The sequence below is a fragment of the Sapajus apella genome, unplaced genomic scaffold, assembly GCF_009761245.1.
Source record: "Sapajus apella isolate SASKATOON/1434 unplaced genomic scaffold, GSC_monkey_1.0 scaffold88, whole genome shotgun sequence".
Lineage (NCBI taxonomy): Eukaryota > Metazoa > Chordata > Mammalia > Primates > Cebidae > Sapajus > Sapajus apella.
The window spans coordinates 6,119,615-6,134,633 of NW_022437028.1; the positions used below are offsets into that span (position 1 = coordinate 6,119,615).

Sequence of the window (15,019 nt, forward strand, 5' to 3'; positions counted from 1 at the left end):
AATCCCTCTTCTGTCACCATTCCAGGCAGTGTCCTGCACGTGGACCGCAGGCTGAAAGAGGCAAGGTTCCTTGTAGCATTTTGGGGCAACTCTTGGGTTTTGCCTTCTTGCTAGATTGCGCTTCAGCTCTCCCTTAATAATCTCTTTTGCGGGTTTTCTGAGAGCCTTCTCTATCTGCTGTTTATTTGACCTTCACAGAAGGCATTCCGAGAATGACACCAGTTTACAGATAAAGAACTGGAGGCTCAAGGATGTTAATGGGCCTGCCAAGGCCATCAGCAAGCAACAGCAGCGCTAGAGCTGGAACCTTTTCTTTTTTTTAAGAGACATGGTCTCACCGTATTGCCCAGGCTGGAGTGCAGTGGCAGTGGCACGATCAGGTTCTCTGCAATCTCCACCTCTCAGGCTTGGGCAGTCTTCCTAACTCAGCCTCCGAGTTGCTGGGACTAAAGGTGTGCACCATGCCCAGCTAATTTTTTTTTTTTTTTTTTTTTTTGAGATAGAGTCTTGGTCTTCTGTCTAGGCTGGAGTGCAGTGGCGTGATCTCAGCTCACTGCAACCTCAGCCTCCAGAGTAGCTGAGATTACAGGTGCCCGCCACCACACCCGGCTAATTTTCGTGTTTTTTTTGTTTTTTTTTTTTTTTTTTCTTTTTCTTTTTTTTTTTGAGATGGAGTTTCATTTTTGTTACCCAGGCTGGAGTGCAATGGCGCCATCTCAGCTCACCGCAACCTCCGCCTCTGGGGTTCAAGCGATTCTCCTGCCTCAGCCTCCCAAGTAGCTGGGATTACAGACATGCGCCAACATGCCTGGCTAATTTTGTATTTTTAGTAGAGAGGGTGTTTCTCCATGTTGGTCAGGCTGGTCTCGAATTCCTGACCTCCCAAAGTGCTGGGATTACAGGTGTGAGCCACCACGTCCAGTTAATTTTTGTATTTATTTATTTATGTTTTAGAGAGACAGGGATTCACCGTGTTGCCCAGGCTAGTCTTGAACTCCTTGACTCTTGAACACTTGGACTCAAGTGATCCACCCACCTGATCTCCCAAAGTGCTGGGATTACAGGCATGAGCCAGTGTACCCAACCTAGAACTGGCATTTTAAAGTCTTCTAAGGCTGTGGCCACCTGGAAGGCTGTGTGCTAATGGGCACAAAATCTTGGACAGGCCTTATTTTTTTGCTCTTTTAAACCTTTCATGAAGCTTCCTTTTAAGAATAAGTGAAAAAGATGGACTAGTTAAAAGAAAAACATGAAATAATAGTACAGCTGGTATGTACATATATGTACAAAATGATACAGAAGGTCTGCCTAAGTGACTTCATCCCTGTCTCTCCAAGATTGATTTCCATAAGCCACATGGAAATGTCATTCTCCAGACTTGAGGGTCCTGCAGCCAGAATCACTTTCTTGAGGTTACTCTCAGCTCAATCGCAGACTCCAGATGCCCAAAGCCAGGTTTGAGTGGGGACCTTGCCAAGTCAGGTCTGTGCTGAGGGAGCTCCAGGGGCACAGGCCTGCTGCCTTCAGAGACTCCCTAGATTTGGCAAGGGGCAGGATTGGGAGCCGTTCTCAGACCACAACCCCGTTGATTCTCTCTGTCTGCAGGGGACCCAGTCCCAGCTGCAGCCGTAGCTTGTACCCCGGGACCACCCTGGGCTTGTGCTGACACCCGTGGGGGCTGTCTGTCACGTCAGTTCCAGTCCAAGGCTGTGGCTGTCTTGGCGAGAACAAGTGACATGGAAAAGTCATTCTCCAGGGCTGAGCACGGTAAAGCATGCAGTCCACATCAAGTCCTGATGCCCTCTTCCAAGCATGGTCACAGGTACAGCCTTCACACATGAAAGCAGATATTCATGCAACACAGTTCTTGTACCATGGCCAAGGAATTAGTTTTACATTTTTAAAAACTGGGTTCAGGGCCAGGCACAGTAGCTCACGCCTGTAATTCCAGCACTGTGGGAGGCCAAGGTGGGTGAATCACTTGAGGTCAGGAGTTCGAGACCAGCCTGGCCAACATGGCGAAACTCCGTCTCTATTGAAAATACAAAAGCTAGTAGGGTGTGGTGCACGCCTGTAATCCCAGCTACTAGGGAGGCTGAGGCAGGAGAATCACTTGAACCCAGGAGGCGGAGTGAAGATTGTCTCCCACTCCAGCCTGGGAGACAGAGCGAGATTCCTTCTTAAAAAAAACAACTGGGTTCAATCTTATCTCCATCACTGACTCACTGAACAAATATTTCCTGAGGCCCTACCTACAGTTTCCCAGACACTGTCTTAAGATTTGTGGCCGGGGCCATGAAGAAAACACATGAATGCTGTCTTCATCAGGCTTACACTCTAGTGCTGGGTGAAACCTGCGAGAGACCTTAACCTCTTTCCGCCTTAACCTCTTTTCCGCCGCAGTTTCCTCATCTGCTAAATGGAGGCAGTAGTCCCAATCTCGTGGGGCTTTTGTAATGAATGAGGAAGAGTTGATAAACTCGCCAGCACTGCCCCTGGGGGATAGGAGCTGTGTGGTGTTAGCCTTGATTGTGTTTTGTGCCAGGCACTGTGATGGGTGTGATAAGGACCACAGAGCTGGCACTTACATTAAAGCAGCTGGAAAATGAGCGTGTTGCAACATACTTTTTTTTTTTTTGAGGCAGACTTTCATTCTTGTTACCCAGGCTGGAGTGCAGTGGCACAATCTCAGCTCACTGCAGCCTCTGCCTCCTGGGTTCAGGCGAATATTCTCGTGCCTCAGCCTCATGAGTAGCTGGGACTACAGGCATCCACCACCATGCCTGGCTAATTTTTGTATTTTTAGTAAAGATGGGGTTTCACCATGTTGTCCAGGCTGGTCTCGAACTCCTGACCTCAAGTGAGCCACTTGCCTTGGCCTCCCAAAGTGCTGGGATTACAGGTGTGAGCCACCACGCCTGGCCACTGTTCTTTTTAGAAATTCTTTGTGAACTGCTTTAACCTACATTGTCTAATCAGGACCTCCTTGCAACAGCGCCATGCATTAGGCAGCGTGGATTGCCTCATTTCTCCTCTCAGAGACGTTATGGGATGTGCCCAGGGCCAGGTGGCTGGGATGTTGCAGGGCCAGGCTGGAGATACAGGATCCGCCAGCTCTCCAAGACAAGGAATTCCCTCTGGTGCGAGGCTCAGACCATGTCCTGCAGGAGGGGTGTTGGGCAGGTTCTTAAAGGTAGAGGCTGGAAGGACTTTGGAGCAGAGGGCCCGAGATAGGAAGGGCAGATCAGCTGGCATCCAGCCCATCCCGTCTGGGGCTGGCATTCCTGGTGTGGGATAGTACTTTTGATAAAAAAGCATAGTACGCAAGATAAAGAGATCAGGGTCCAGGACCCAGCTTCTGAACTGGCCCTTATCTGTAAAACCGCTCCACCCTGAGTGAGGATGTGGGTGGGTCCTGGGATCGTGGGGAGCTGCCACCAAGGGAGGCAGCGTTTTTCTCTCAGCTCATGTGTTCTCACCGTCACCTCTCTGGCCTCACAAGATGAACTTGAAATAGAATGTGTAGACTGCTGGAGTTGTGGGATCCCAAAGCACTTATATTTTGTTGATTCTCACTGTTTCTCTTTGCCAGGATGCTGAAACTCTATTCTCTCCACCTAATCATGATCTTCTAGCCGTATGTGTATGGAGGACTGCCCTGTCCAGAGTCTTTTCTCTTCCCTCATTAAATCACGCTGCATACGCTGTGGCCAGGGGTTTTACCTGGACACTGTACGAGAGAAATATTTCTAGTACCAGGGCTAAATTCTGGACCCTGAAGTTGGGTGGCTAAGGTTGAGTCCTGACTTTGCCACATTAGCCATGTGACATTGGCCAGGTAACAGTCTTTCCAAGTCTTTGTCCCCAGCTGTAAATTGGAGGTAGTAATAGTACTGACCTCATAACGCTGTGAAAGCTGAGTTCCTCCATCATAGAGCTCTTTGCCCAGTTCCTGCTGCGTAGTAGGCTCTCAGATGTTATGGATTATTATTTATTATTTTTATTTTTTGAGGCAGGGTCTCACTCTGTCATTCAGGCTGGAATATGCTGGCATGATCTCGGCTCACTGCAATCTCTGCCTCCTAGGCTCAAGAGATCCTCCCACTTTGGCCTCCCAAGTAGCTGGGACAACAGGCGCGCCTCAGCACGCTTGGCTAATTTTTGTATTTTTGGTACAAATAGGAGCCTCATCATGTTGCCCAGGCTGGCCTGAAGCTCCTGGGCTCAAGCAATCCACCTGCCTCGGCCTCCCAAAGCACTGGGATTACAGGCGTGAGCCACCACTCCTGGCCGTGTGTCATTATTTTTATTAATACCATCTCCAGTCTTACAAGAGCCCTTCCATGAAGACATTAACAGCCCATTTTGCACATGAAGAAACCGAGGCACCAGGGATTGAGGAGTTTGCTCAAGGCCACCTAACTTCCAAGTAGCAGCAGAGTTGGCTTTTGAATGAAGTCTGCAAACTCCACAAGCCATATTTTCTCCACTTTGCTATGCTGCTTTCAGTCTCCCAAGATAATGTTAATAGGCCTGGCATGGTGGCTCACACCTGTAATCCCAGTGCTTTGGGAGGCTGAGGCATAAACATCACTTGAGCCAAGAGTTCAAGACCAGCCTGAGCAACATAGGAAGACCCCCATCTCTACAATAAACAAAAAAAAAAAAACGATGGTATTAATTTACCTATGAGGAGAGTATTCCTTGTCTGAAGTGCTTGGGGCCAGAAGTGTTTTGGATATTGGACTTTAGATGTTTGTATTCTACTCACAGGCTGAGCATTTCTAATCTGAAAATCTGAAATGCTCCAATGATTCTTCCCTTTGAAGATCATGTTGGTGCTCAAAAAGTTTTTGAGATTTCAGATTTTTAGATTACGGACGTTCAGCCTGTAGATATTATTTTACAAAGTAGGAGCTTGGGTGTAGTGGTTCACGCTTGTGATCCCAGCTCTTTGGGAGGTCAAGGCAGGAGGATTGCTTAAGCCAAGGAGTTCTAGACGTGCTTTGGCAACATAGCAAGACCCTGTCTCTATAAAAAATAGGAGAAAACTAAGGCTCAGAAAGGTCACCTAGCTGATAACAGCTGGGCCTCGGGGCTAGACCTCCTCCTTTAAATCCCACATCAATGTCCCTGGCTACCTGTATTTCAGTGAGCACAGGTGATTTCTTTGCCCTTCCTATCTCGGGCCCTCTGCTCCAAAGTCCTTCCAGCCTCTACCTTTTAGCACAGAGCTGTGGGGAGTCATAGGGCTTAGTGTGGGGAAGGTATGTGGCCCAGGACTATATCAGGAATTCTCACCATGATTTCTAGCAGCTTCTAGAATTGGTATTTATTTATTTTGTTTTAGAGACAGGGTCTCGCCCTGTTACCCAGGCTGGAGTGCAATGGCACAATATTGGTTCACCACAACCTCCACCTCCAGTGCTCAAGCGATTCTCCTGCCTCAGCCTCCGAAGTAGCTGGGATTACAAGCGCCCACCACGATGCCCAGCTAATTTTTGTATTTTTAGTAGAGACGGGGTTTTGCCATGTTGGCCAGGTTGGTCTCAAACTCCTGACCTCAAGTGATCCACCTGCCTTGGCCTCCCAAAATGCTGGGATTACAGGTGTGAGCTACTGCACCAGGCCAAACACATTTTTTTAAAAAAACCTGGTGGGATTTTTTGATGGAATTGGATTGAATCTGTAAATTAATATGGGAAGAGTTGACATCCTACAGTATTGAGCCTTCCATTCCATAAACATTGTTTTATCCCTCTAGGGGAGGTCTTTTGGACTTTTGCAATAGCAATTAAAGACTTGTTAGAGAGGCATGGTTATGAGCAGCAGGTTCTTTTTAATAATAATCATAATAGTAATGCTAATAAATGGCCCTTTCTGCCGGGTGTGGTGGCTCTCACCTGTAATCCCCACACTTTAGAAGGCCGAGGCCAGTGGATCGCTTTGAGCCCAGGAGTTCGAGATCAGCCTGGCAACATAACGAAACCCTGTCTCTGCAAAAAAATACAAACATTAGCCAGGCATGGTAGCGTACTCTTGTAGTCCCGGTTACTCCGGAGGCTGAGGTGGGAGGACCACCTGAGCCTGGAAAGCCAAGGCTGCAGTGCGCTGAGATTGCGCCACTGCACTCCAGCCTAGGCGACAGAGCAAGACCCTGTCTAAAAAAAAAGAAATAATAATGAATGACTCTTTCACATCCACTCCCACTCACTCAGGTTGCACTTCTGGACAGAGTATTTCACACAGGGCAGCTCTTGCCCTCAGGGAGCCCCAGGGAATGCTTAGCCTCCTGAGTAGCTGGGATGACAGGCACATGCCACCATGCCTGGCTTTTTTTTTTTTTTTTAAAGACAGGGTCTTGATCTATTGCCCTGACTGGGCAGTCCTCCTGCCTCAGTCCCGCAAAGTGCTGGGATCATGCACTGTGTAGGTTCTGAAGTCCCATAGGATCCAGGGCTCCCATGGGCTCTCTGTGCCCGGCAGCACACCCCCTCAGTGATGGACTTTGTATTTTAGCCTCCCGTAGAGCAGAGAACGTCCCATTAGTGCAGGGCTGCCTGTCGGAGGGAAGCTTCTCAGAGAGTGGCTGTTGAATTAACAGAGGCTGAATCTGTATGTGTGGGTGCCTCTAGGGAAACCCGTGGTCTCCAGGCTGGGTTTGGCTCACACAGTATTTTTAAAAAATATTTTAATTAGAACATTAAAAAGTGTAGCAACATCAGGCCCCATGCAGTGGTTCACGCACACTTTGGGAGGCCAAGGTTGGCAAATCACCTGAGGTCAGAAGTTCGAGACCAGCCTGACCAACATGGTGAAACCCCGTCTCTACAAAAAATAGAAAAATTAGCCAGGCATGGTGGTGTGCGCCTGTAATCCTAGCTTCTCGGGAGGCTGAGGTGGGAGAATTGCTTGAAGCCAGGAGGCGGAGGTTGCAGTGAGCTGAGATCACACCACTGCCCTCTAGCCTGGGTGACAGAGTAAGACTCAAAAAAAAGTATGGCGATATCAAAAACTCAGGCTTATAGCTTTTTTTTTAAAAAAAAAAGAGGATCTGGTCACACTGGACCCACCCGTGATGGTGATGCCCACCAGCTGTGGGGCAGCTGAGCAGCGCCCCCCTTCTGCTTGGGGCCTATGCACTGCATTCATGCTGCCTGACCCTCCAGCCAGCTCAGGCTGCTGTGCTCTTGTTGCCCCCACTGGCCCTGAGATGTTCTGCAGCTCCCTCTGCACCTCTGCTTTGCTCCTGAAATGCGAGAGTGCATTAAAGAGAAAGAAAGCGTCTTATGGAACATTCCACACCCCGGAGTGTAGAGCGCAGGAGAGTGGACCCATGCCCCAGTTTTCATAATTACCCACTCCTGGCCAATCCTGTTTCTTTCCGCTGGCCATCCGCCCCTTGCCCCACCAGTCCTGGATTATTTTAATGCCATCCCCAGATGTCATATTTCATCTGGAAATATTTCAGTCCTCTAAAATTCAAGGACTCGCCAGGCACGGTGGCTCACGCCTGTAATCCCAGCACTTTGGGAAGCTGAGACAGGAGGATCACTTGAAGTCAGGTGTTCGAGATCAGCCTGGACAACATAGCAAGACCCCATCTCTACAGAAAACACAAACATTAGCCAAGTGTGGTGGCACATGCCGGTGGTCCCAGTTACTTAGAAGGCTGAGGTGGGAGGATCACTTGGGCCCAGGAGGTTGAGGGTGCAGTGAGCCATGTTTGTGCCACTGCACTCCAGCCTGGGTGAAGAGTGAGACACTGACACTATCTCAAAAAATAAAAAAAGTAAAACTCAAGGATTCTCCTTTCTGAACATAATATAATGCCATCCTCAGACTTTGAAAGTCAACAGTAATTCTTCTGCATCATTAGGTACCCAGGCAACATTTATTCATAGTTCCCTGATTGATCAGTGTTTTATTTTTTTTAACAGTTTTTAAAATTCAGGATCTAAACAAGATCCGTACACTGCAGTTGATTAATAAATCTTCTATTGGGAGAGGTCAGCTATATTAAGATATAATTTACATACAGTACAATGCCCCCCCCCCCCGTTTTTGAGACAGGGTGTCTGTCACCCAGGCCAGAGTGCAGTGGTGTAATCAGGGCTCACTACAGCCTCTACCTCCCAGGCTCAAGGGGATCTTTTTGTTTCAGCCTCCTGAGTAGCTGGGACTACAGGCATGTGCCATCACACTCGGCTAATTTTTCTTTTTAATTTTAGTAGAGACAAGGTCTCACTATATTGCCCTGTGTGGTCTCGAACATCTGAGTTCAAGTGGTCCTCCTGCCTCAGCCTCCCAAAGTGCTAGGATCACAGGCGTCAGCCACGGCGCTGGGCCAAAATTTTCCTTTTTAAGTGCACAATTTCATGAGTCTTGACAGACGTATGCAATTCTGTAATCAACATCACAATCAAGATCTAGAACATTTTGTCACTCCGAAATGTTCTTCTCCTCTCTCTTTGCAATCATTCTCCTCTGCCTGGCAGTCAGCCTCTGGCAACTGCCAGTCTTACTCCTGTCCCTGCCATTTAACTTACACATCAAGTCACTTTCCATTCTTAGGCTTCCCTTCCATCCCATTTCTTCCTTGAAACGTCATTTGTATACAGTTTCCCAGAGTCTGGATTTTCCTGATTACATCTCCCTAGGGATTGCTTTTGAAAAGCCACAGAAGATCTCATTTTCCTGAGTGACCTGCATTTTGGGGCCTGCTCTTGACAGAAAGCCCAGGACAGCCAGGGGTCAGGGCTGCCGGCGTCACGTGTCTGTTGTTTTTGTTTTTTCTCTCATTGCCTAAGCTGGAGTGCAATGGCACGATCTTGGCTCACTGCAACCTCCACCTCCCAGGTTCAGGCAATTCTCTTGCCTCAGCCTCTTGAGTAGCTGGAATTACAGGCACGTACCACCACGCCCGGCTAATTTTTGTATTTTTAGTAGAGACGGGATTTCACCATGTTGACCAGGCTGGTCTCGAACTCCTGACCTCAGGTGATCCACCCGCCTTGGCCTCCCAGAGTGCTGGGACTACAGGCGTGAGCCACTGCGCCTGGCCCAACATGTGTCTGTTTTTATCTCCTGAGTGCTGACAGATGCGAAATGGATCCGGAGGTCTTGCCACATTCAGTTCTGGGTCACTTTCTCTGTAGTGAGGTCCTTGGCTCCACTGAACATGAAAAGAGAAACACAAATGAGACTTTCAAGGAAGAAAGCATTAGGGAAGCCTGTGGCTACACGTGTAGATGGTCCACAGGGCCCAGTGTTCCCGCTACTGTCAGAATGGCCAGGACATGGGCCAGGATGTTTCTGCCACTCCTGCAAGCACAGGTCTGGGTTTTCCGCTGCCACCTGACTTCCAAGGGGACTTTGCCTCCTTTCCTTCCTTTCCTGGTCCCTGATGAGATGGGGGTGGTTTCTGTTACTCTAACAAGTGCTTCAAACTCCAGACATGGGCAGTCAGGAACTGCCATGCAGAGCGCATGTTATGTGCCCTCCTGACTTCACTGAGCACTGTCGGGATGCCAGAGGGGGAGCTGTTGATGGCACAGTGGGACACGTGCTCTACTGGCCCTGGGGTGGTGGGAATGCAGAGAAAGGGCACCCCCCCACCGCATTGCGGGTGTGTCAGGGATGCGATGCCCCCACAGGAGCTTGGGAGACTGAGTAGGAGGCTGGGGAAGAGCTGCCTGTGCAGAGGCCGGGAGGCGAGGACACTCGGGGCTCCTCTGAGGAAGGCACATCCTGTAGAGCCCAGGCGCAGGTCACCAAGGGCATCACGGGTCATGGGGGATCAGAGGTCTTAAAGAGTTGTAGCCACCAAGGAAGTTGGATCATGGAGGGAGCTGACACAGGAGAGCATCTTAGAGGGCCTTGGGACCTTCCAAGGGGTATGGGTTTTTTTCCCCAGCTTTATTGAGGTATAAATGACAAAAATTATATACATTTATCAAAGCATCTTTTTTTCTTTCTTTTTCTTTTTCTTTCTTTCTTTCTTTTTTTCTTTCCTTTTTTTCTCTCTCTTTTTTCTTTCTTTCTCTTTCTTTCTTTTCTTTTCTTCTTTTCTTTCTTTTTTTTTTTTTTTAAGTTGTTTTTTTCTTTTTTTTCTTTTTTTTTTTTTTATCACAATACTCTTTTTTTTCCAGCTGGCACATTTATTGGCATTAAACACAAGACCCTTCCCTTTCCAGCACCAGGAAGCCACGCCCAAAGTGTGTCCCTCTGCCCCATTTCTGCAAAAACTCTCAGGCCTTAGCAGTAGCCTGAGCTGCCCCCAGGGCTGTGAGCTGCTGAATCTTCTGGCTCATCATTTCCACGACAGCCTGTTTCATGGCGTGCTTCTCCTGGAGAGCTGGTTGGATTTTCTCCATCTGCTTGGTTAGAAAATCTATCTTCCTCTTGAAGAAGTCCTTGGCATCCTCAGCTGTCTTCTCTACATAGTACCCAGTTCCCACATCGATGAGCACGTGCTCCACATCATGCAGCTTCCCAGGGACATACATAGAACTCGTCAGTGGGACGAGTAATTCTTTCCCCTCGTTGCTCTTGTTCAGCACGTTCAGACAGTCCTTGGCTTCCACATACTTGGTCTGTACCACTTTGAGCTGGGCAATGGACGTGGACAAGAACTCCACTTCCTGGTCCAGCTGGTTTTTGAGCATTTCTAGCTGCGGCAGATTCAGCTCCGTGATGTTAATCGATTGCGCCATGTTGGGAAGGAGCTCTTTTTTTTTTTTCTGACGGAATCTCACTCTGTTGCCCAGGCTGGAGTGCAGTGGTGCGATCTCTGTTCACTGCAACCTCTGCCTCCTAGGTCCCAGTGATCCTCCTGCCTCAGCCTCCCGAGTAGCTGGGACTATAGGTGCATGCCACCAAGCCTAGCTAATTTTTGTATTTTGAGTAGAGGCGGGTTTCACCACGTTGGCCAGGCTGGTCTCGAACTCCTGACCTCAAGTGATCCACCTGCCTGGGCTTCCCAAAGTGTTGGGATTACAGACGTGAGCCACTGTGCCCAGCCTAAGCATTTTTCTTTCTTTGTAAATTTTACTTTTCCCAGCTTTAAAATGACATAATTGACAAATAAAAATTGTATACATACATTTAAAATTATGTAAGTTTAAAGTATACAATGTGATGTACCGAGTACCATCTTGGTCAGGACCCACCCACAAGGCGCTGAAGGTAATGAGAGGCAGACACCCAGATGGGACAAAAGGGTAGATCCATCCGGAGGGACCAGCAGCCCACCGAGCTGAGAGCCCCAGGGGCTCACAGCATTCCAGGCTGAAGGCCCCGAGCAGATTCTCATCCACATATTTATTTTGTCTTAACAGGTGATTCTTATTAACAAACAGGTGTTCTGTATTTGCTTATAACTCAAAAGTATACCAAGTAGGCAGCGATTACCCGCCTACCACTAATTACAAACTAAAAGGTATCCTCCACGAAGGAGCCATGGGGGCAGGGCAAACTTCATGTTTGTCGACAGTGATGTTTTGAGCCAGGCATGGTGGCTTACACCTGTAATCCCAGCTACTTGGGAGGCCGAGGCGAGAGGGTCACCTGAGGCCAGCCTGGGCAACATAGCAAGACCTTGTCTCTACAAAAACTTGAAAATAAATTTTAAAATCAACTGGCCGTGGTGGTGTGGACCTGTCATCTCAGTGCTTTGGGAGGCTGAGGTGGGAGGATTGCTTGAGCCCAGGAGTTTCAAGCTGCAATGAGCTGTGGTCACACCACTGCACCCCAGCCTGGGCAACAGGGCAAACCCTGTCTCTAGAAAAACTAACAAATCGATGTAAAAAATTAATACATGTGTATCACGCCAACAGGGAGCTGGGGAAGGCTTTGTAGGAGGCAGGGTCTTGAGAGCGGTGGTCCCATGAAGCACCATTTGAGCTGGAGTGGAGGGAGCTGACTTGGAAGCAGGAAGATGGGTTAGGAGGCTGCTGGCCTCAGCCCTGCAGAAATTGACCAGGGCCCCACGTCACAGCTGGAGAGTGGAGAGCAAATGCCGAAGGTATCAACAGATCAGAGAAAGGGCTCCGAGCCACGGCTTTTGAAAACATAATTCTGAGACCCTCATCACCCACCAGAGGTGAGGTTTTTATCCCCAGTTCACAAATGGCAGTGCTGATCTGAGAAGAAGGTGAGTGAGCCGGCCACGGCCGACCTTAGGTGTGAGAGCTGGGATTCCAGCCTGGGGCTTCTTGTTCCAGGCTCTCCCTCGGACCCCTGGCCCTTGTCATGGCCACTGCAGCCCAGCCCTCCTTTCCGTCCCCTTTGATTGCTCACAAAATAGCAGGGCCACTTTGTGCCATGTCAGATCATCTTACTGTCTGAGGTTGTGGCCTTTTCCCACTGTCACCGAGGGGCTGAATAACCCTGAGTTTCTCTTCTTTGTCTCCGGAAAAGTAGCCGTAGTCCTGGCTCGGTCTCACTGCTGAGGGGGTCAGAAGAGCGGCCCAGGGCTTTCGCGTGTGTTGGCACAGCAGGCTCTCGGGTCTTCACAGATTTGCTCATGGTGAACACATGGAAGACATAAGAGGGTGGGGATGAGGGAGCCGCCGCCTACCAGGGCCCTAGAGAGTCCTAAGGACGGGGCCCCAGGATCCCTGGGAAGGGCCGTGAGATGCGCTCCCTGAACGTGCCTGGACACACTGGAGACAGGATAGGGTGGGGGTAGGTGCACCTGGCTGTGGGAGCAGGGCCACTGGGGCCTGGAGCTTTCACAAGCCTGGAGTCGAATTACCACTCCAACCCCCAGCCTTACTGTCCTGTCAAGGTGAATGGAAACCCTTGCTCACTGCACGGGGTGGTGAGGATTAAATAAAATAGCTCCTTGAATGCTAGCTGGCATACGGTAGGCACTCAGTAAGTAGTCATGCCCTTCCCTGTTTTGTTTGTGACCTGTGGCCCCTCACACCTACTGTCACCTCCCCGTCTGCCGGCTGTCTCGCAGCTGCCCTCCCCACGTATTCCTCCGAGTCCCTGTCCGCAGAGACAGCTGCTGGCTTCTATCTAAGCTCTGGAAAACCTCTTTCTGTTTTCACCGAAGGCTGGTGTTTCAAACCATTAGCCTCATGCCACAGGGCTCTGAAGGTCAAGAACCCTGGGCCTGCCTAGCGGAGCCCACTGTCCATCCTGCCACGAGCAGGCTGCCCCGAGCTCTGCTGCCATCTGTGCCTCAGCTGCCACCCCTTCTCTCACCGTGGGCACCTGTGACCCTGGAGCCTGGAGAACTTGGCACTAGACTGCTAGGCCCTGAAGGGGAGCTGGTCCAAAGCAGCTTCCCCATGTGTCACCAAGGGCAGGGGACAGTCTCAGGAGAAACCGGGCCCACTGTGCAGAAAATCCAACTGGATTTGCAGTTTCCAGAAACACTGCTCAGCGTTGCTTGGGACTGGAGCAGAAGGAACCGCACATCTTGGTTCATCTCGGTTCGAGTGACTCAGTGCTTTTCACCACCCTCCCTGGTCCTCCCCAGGCGGTGGACTGCGGCTGACTTCTGAGCCTGAACCCAGAGAAACTCCTGCTCCCAATTTAGGCGTGGAGAGGCCTAATTGGAACCTTTCGTGCTCTGCTCTGGAGTCACATGGTCTCTGGGCTCCAGGCCTGGGACAGCTGCTACCTCTGTGGCTGGAGCCTTGAGGTTTCTGGTTTTGTTTGTCTGTTTTTTTTGAGATGGGGGTCTCACTGCCACCCAGGTTGGAGTGCCGTGGCACAGTCATGGCTCACTGCAGCCTTCACCTCCCAGGCTCATGATCCTCCTACCTCAGCCTCCCAAGTGGCTGGGACCACAGGCGCACACCAGCACACCCGGCCAGTTTGTATATTTTTGGTAGAGACGAGCTGTTTCGCCATGTTGCCCAGGCTGGCTTCAAACTCCTGAGCTCGGCCCCCACGCGCCTTGGCCTCCCAAAGTGCCAGGATTACCGGCGCGAGCCACCGCACCCCACCGAGTCTTGGGCTTTCGGGTGCGCTGTTTGCACTCAGGAACCTCTGAAGGGTGGTCCCCAAGATGGATCATCTCCCTCGAGAATGGACGCTCACCTTGCCGGGCATTTCCCTGACTGCCCCGATGGGAGGGCAGGTGTGTGTTTCACAGACACAGCGTGCTTCCTGCTGACACAGACCCAGTGTCTTAGGCTCTGTTTGTCCGCAGTTCTTTTGCGTGGGGGAAGACGGGGACCAGCTCTAATTTAATGTGATTGTGCAGCGCCCTGGCAGCGGGATCAGCGTGGCTTCCTTTATGGAGAGCAGCCCTGCCATAGCAACCTGCAGGCTGCCTTCTAGAGTCTCGGAGAGCTTTGTTCCGCAGACATGACTTCCTTTTTTTTTTTTTTTTTTTAAAGATGGGAAAGGGGGAGGGCTGGGGAGAAGGGCTCTGATATAAACAGTTACCAAGGAGACCCAAGTTGGGGTTGGAAAGGTTTTCTCCTTCCCTCGGTCCATACAGAAGGAGGAGGGCTGTGTGCCCAGCGCAGGGGCTCATGGGAGGCTTCAGTCTGGCATCTGGAGTCCTGCCTGCCGGGGCTCCAGATGTTGCAGAGTTCTCGGGCTCATGGGAACAGACGCAGGCAGGAGCTGGGGGAGATTCTGAGAGGACTTTGGGGTGTCCAGGAGCACTTTGAGGCCACGGGCCCAGGCAACTGCCCCACCAGCACGGAACGGGGGATGTGCAGGCCTGAACTTTCCATCCGCTGGCCCCTGCTGGTGTCCGGGAGAGAGCCGCAACCCTCCTTTCCCCTTAAGTCCTGGAGCTGGAAGTGAGGAGCCATGGGGTGCACGTGTTCGTCTCCATCTGAGGAACCCGCCCCGAGAAGGTCAGTTCCAGACACTGTCCCTGGCGGCAGACTGCCTTGATGCCCCTTGGCCAGGGGACGCCCGCACCATCACTCGAGTGCAGGGGACTTCCTCCTGGCAGGGACACACCGGAGGCCTGAAGATACGGCTGCCTGGAGTTAACAGCAAGGTCAGCCGTTCCCAGGGTTGTTGCTCCTGTCTGTGGCGA

The 15,019-nt window shown here is 50.5% G+C and overlaps 2 protein-coding genes across 7 annotated transcripts in view; one reads left to right on the forward strand and one right to left on the reverse strand.

The window, feature by feature from the left end:
• LOC116534562 (NADPH--cytochrome P450 reductase) overlaps positions 1-15,019 on the forward strand; it is a 104,109-nt gene that overhangs the window by 73,221 nt on the left and 15,869 nt on the right. The gene's annotated exons all lie outside the window — the stretch shown is intronic.
• On the reverse strand, positions 10,148-10,726 carry LOC116534564 (prefoldin subunit 5). Its single transcript, XM_032255008.1, has one exon. It carries the CDS (start codon positions 10,713-10,715, stop codon positions 10,251-10,253), a length of 465 nt encoding a protein of 154 aa, XP_032110899.1. The 5' UTR covers positions 10,716-10,726; the 3' UTR covers positions 10,148-10,250.

What these genes read in the sequence shown, in the direction of transcription:
- LOC116534564 (XM_032255008.1), bottom strand. Translation starts at nt 10,715, where the DNA reads ATGGCGCAATCGATTAACATCACGGAGCTGAATCTGCCGCAGCTAGAA.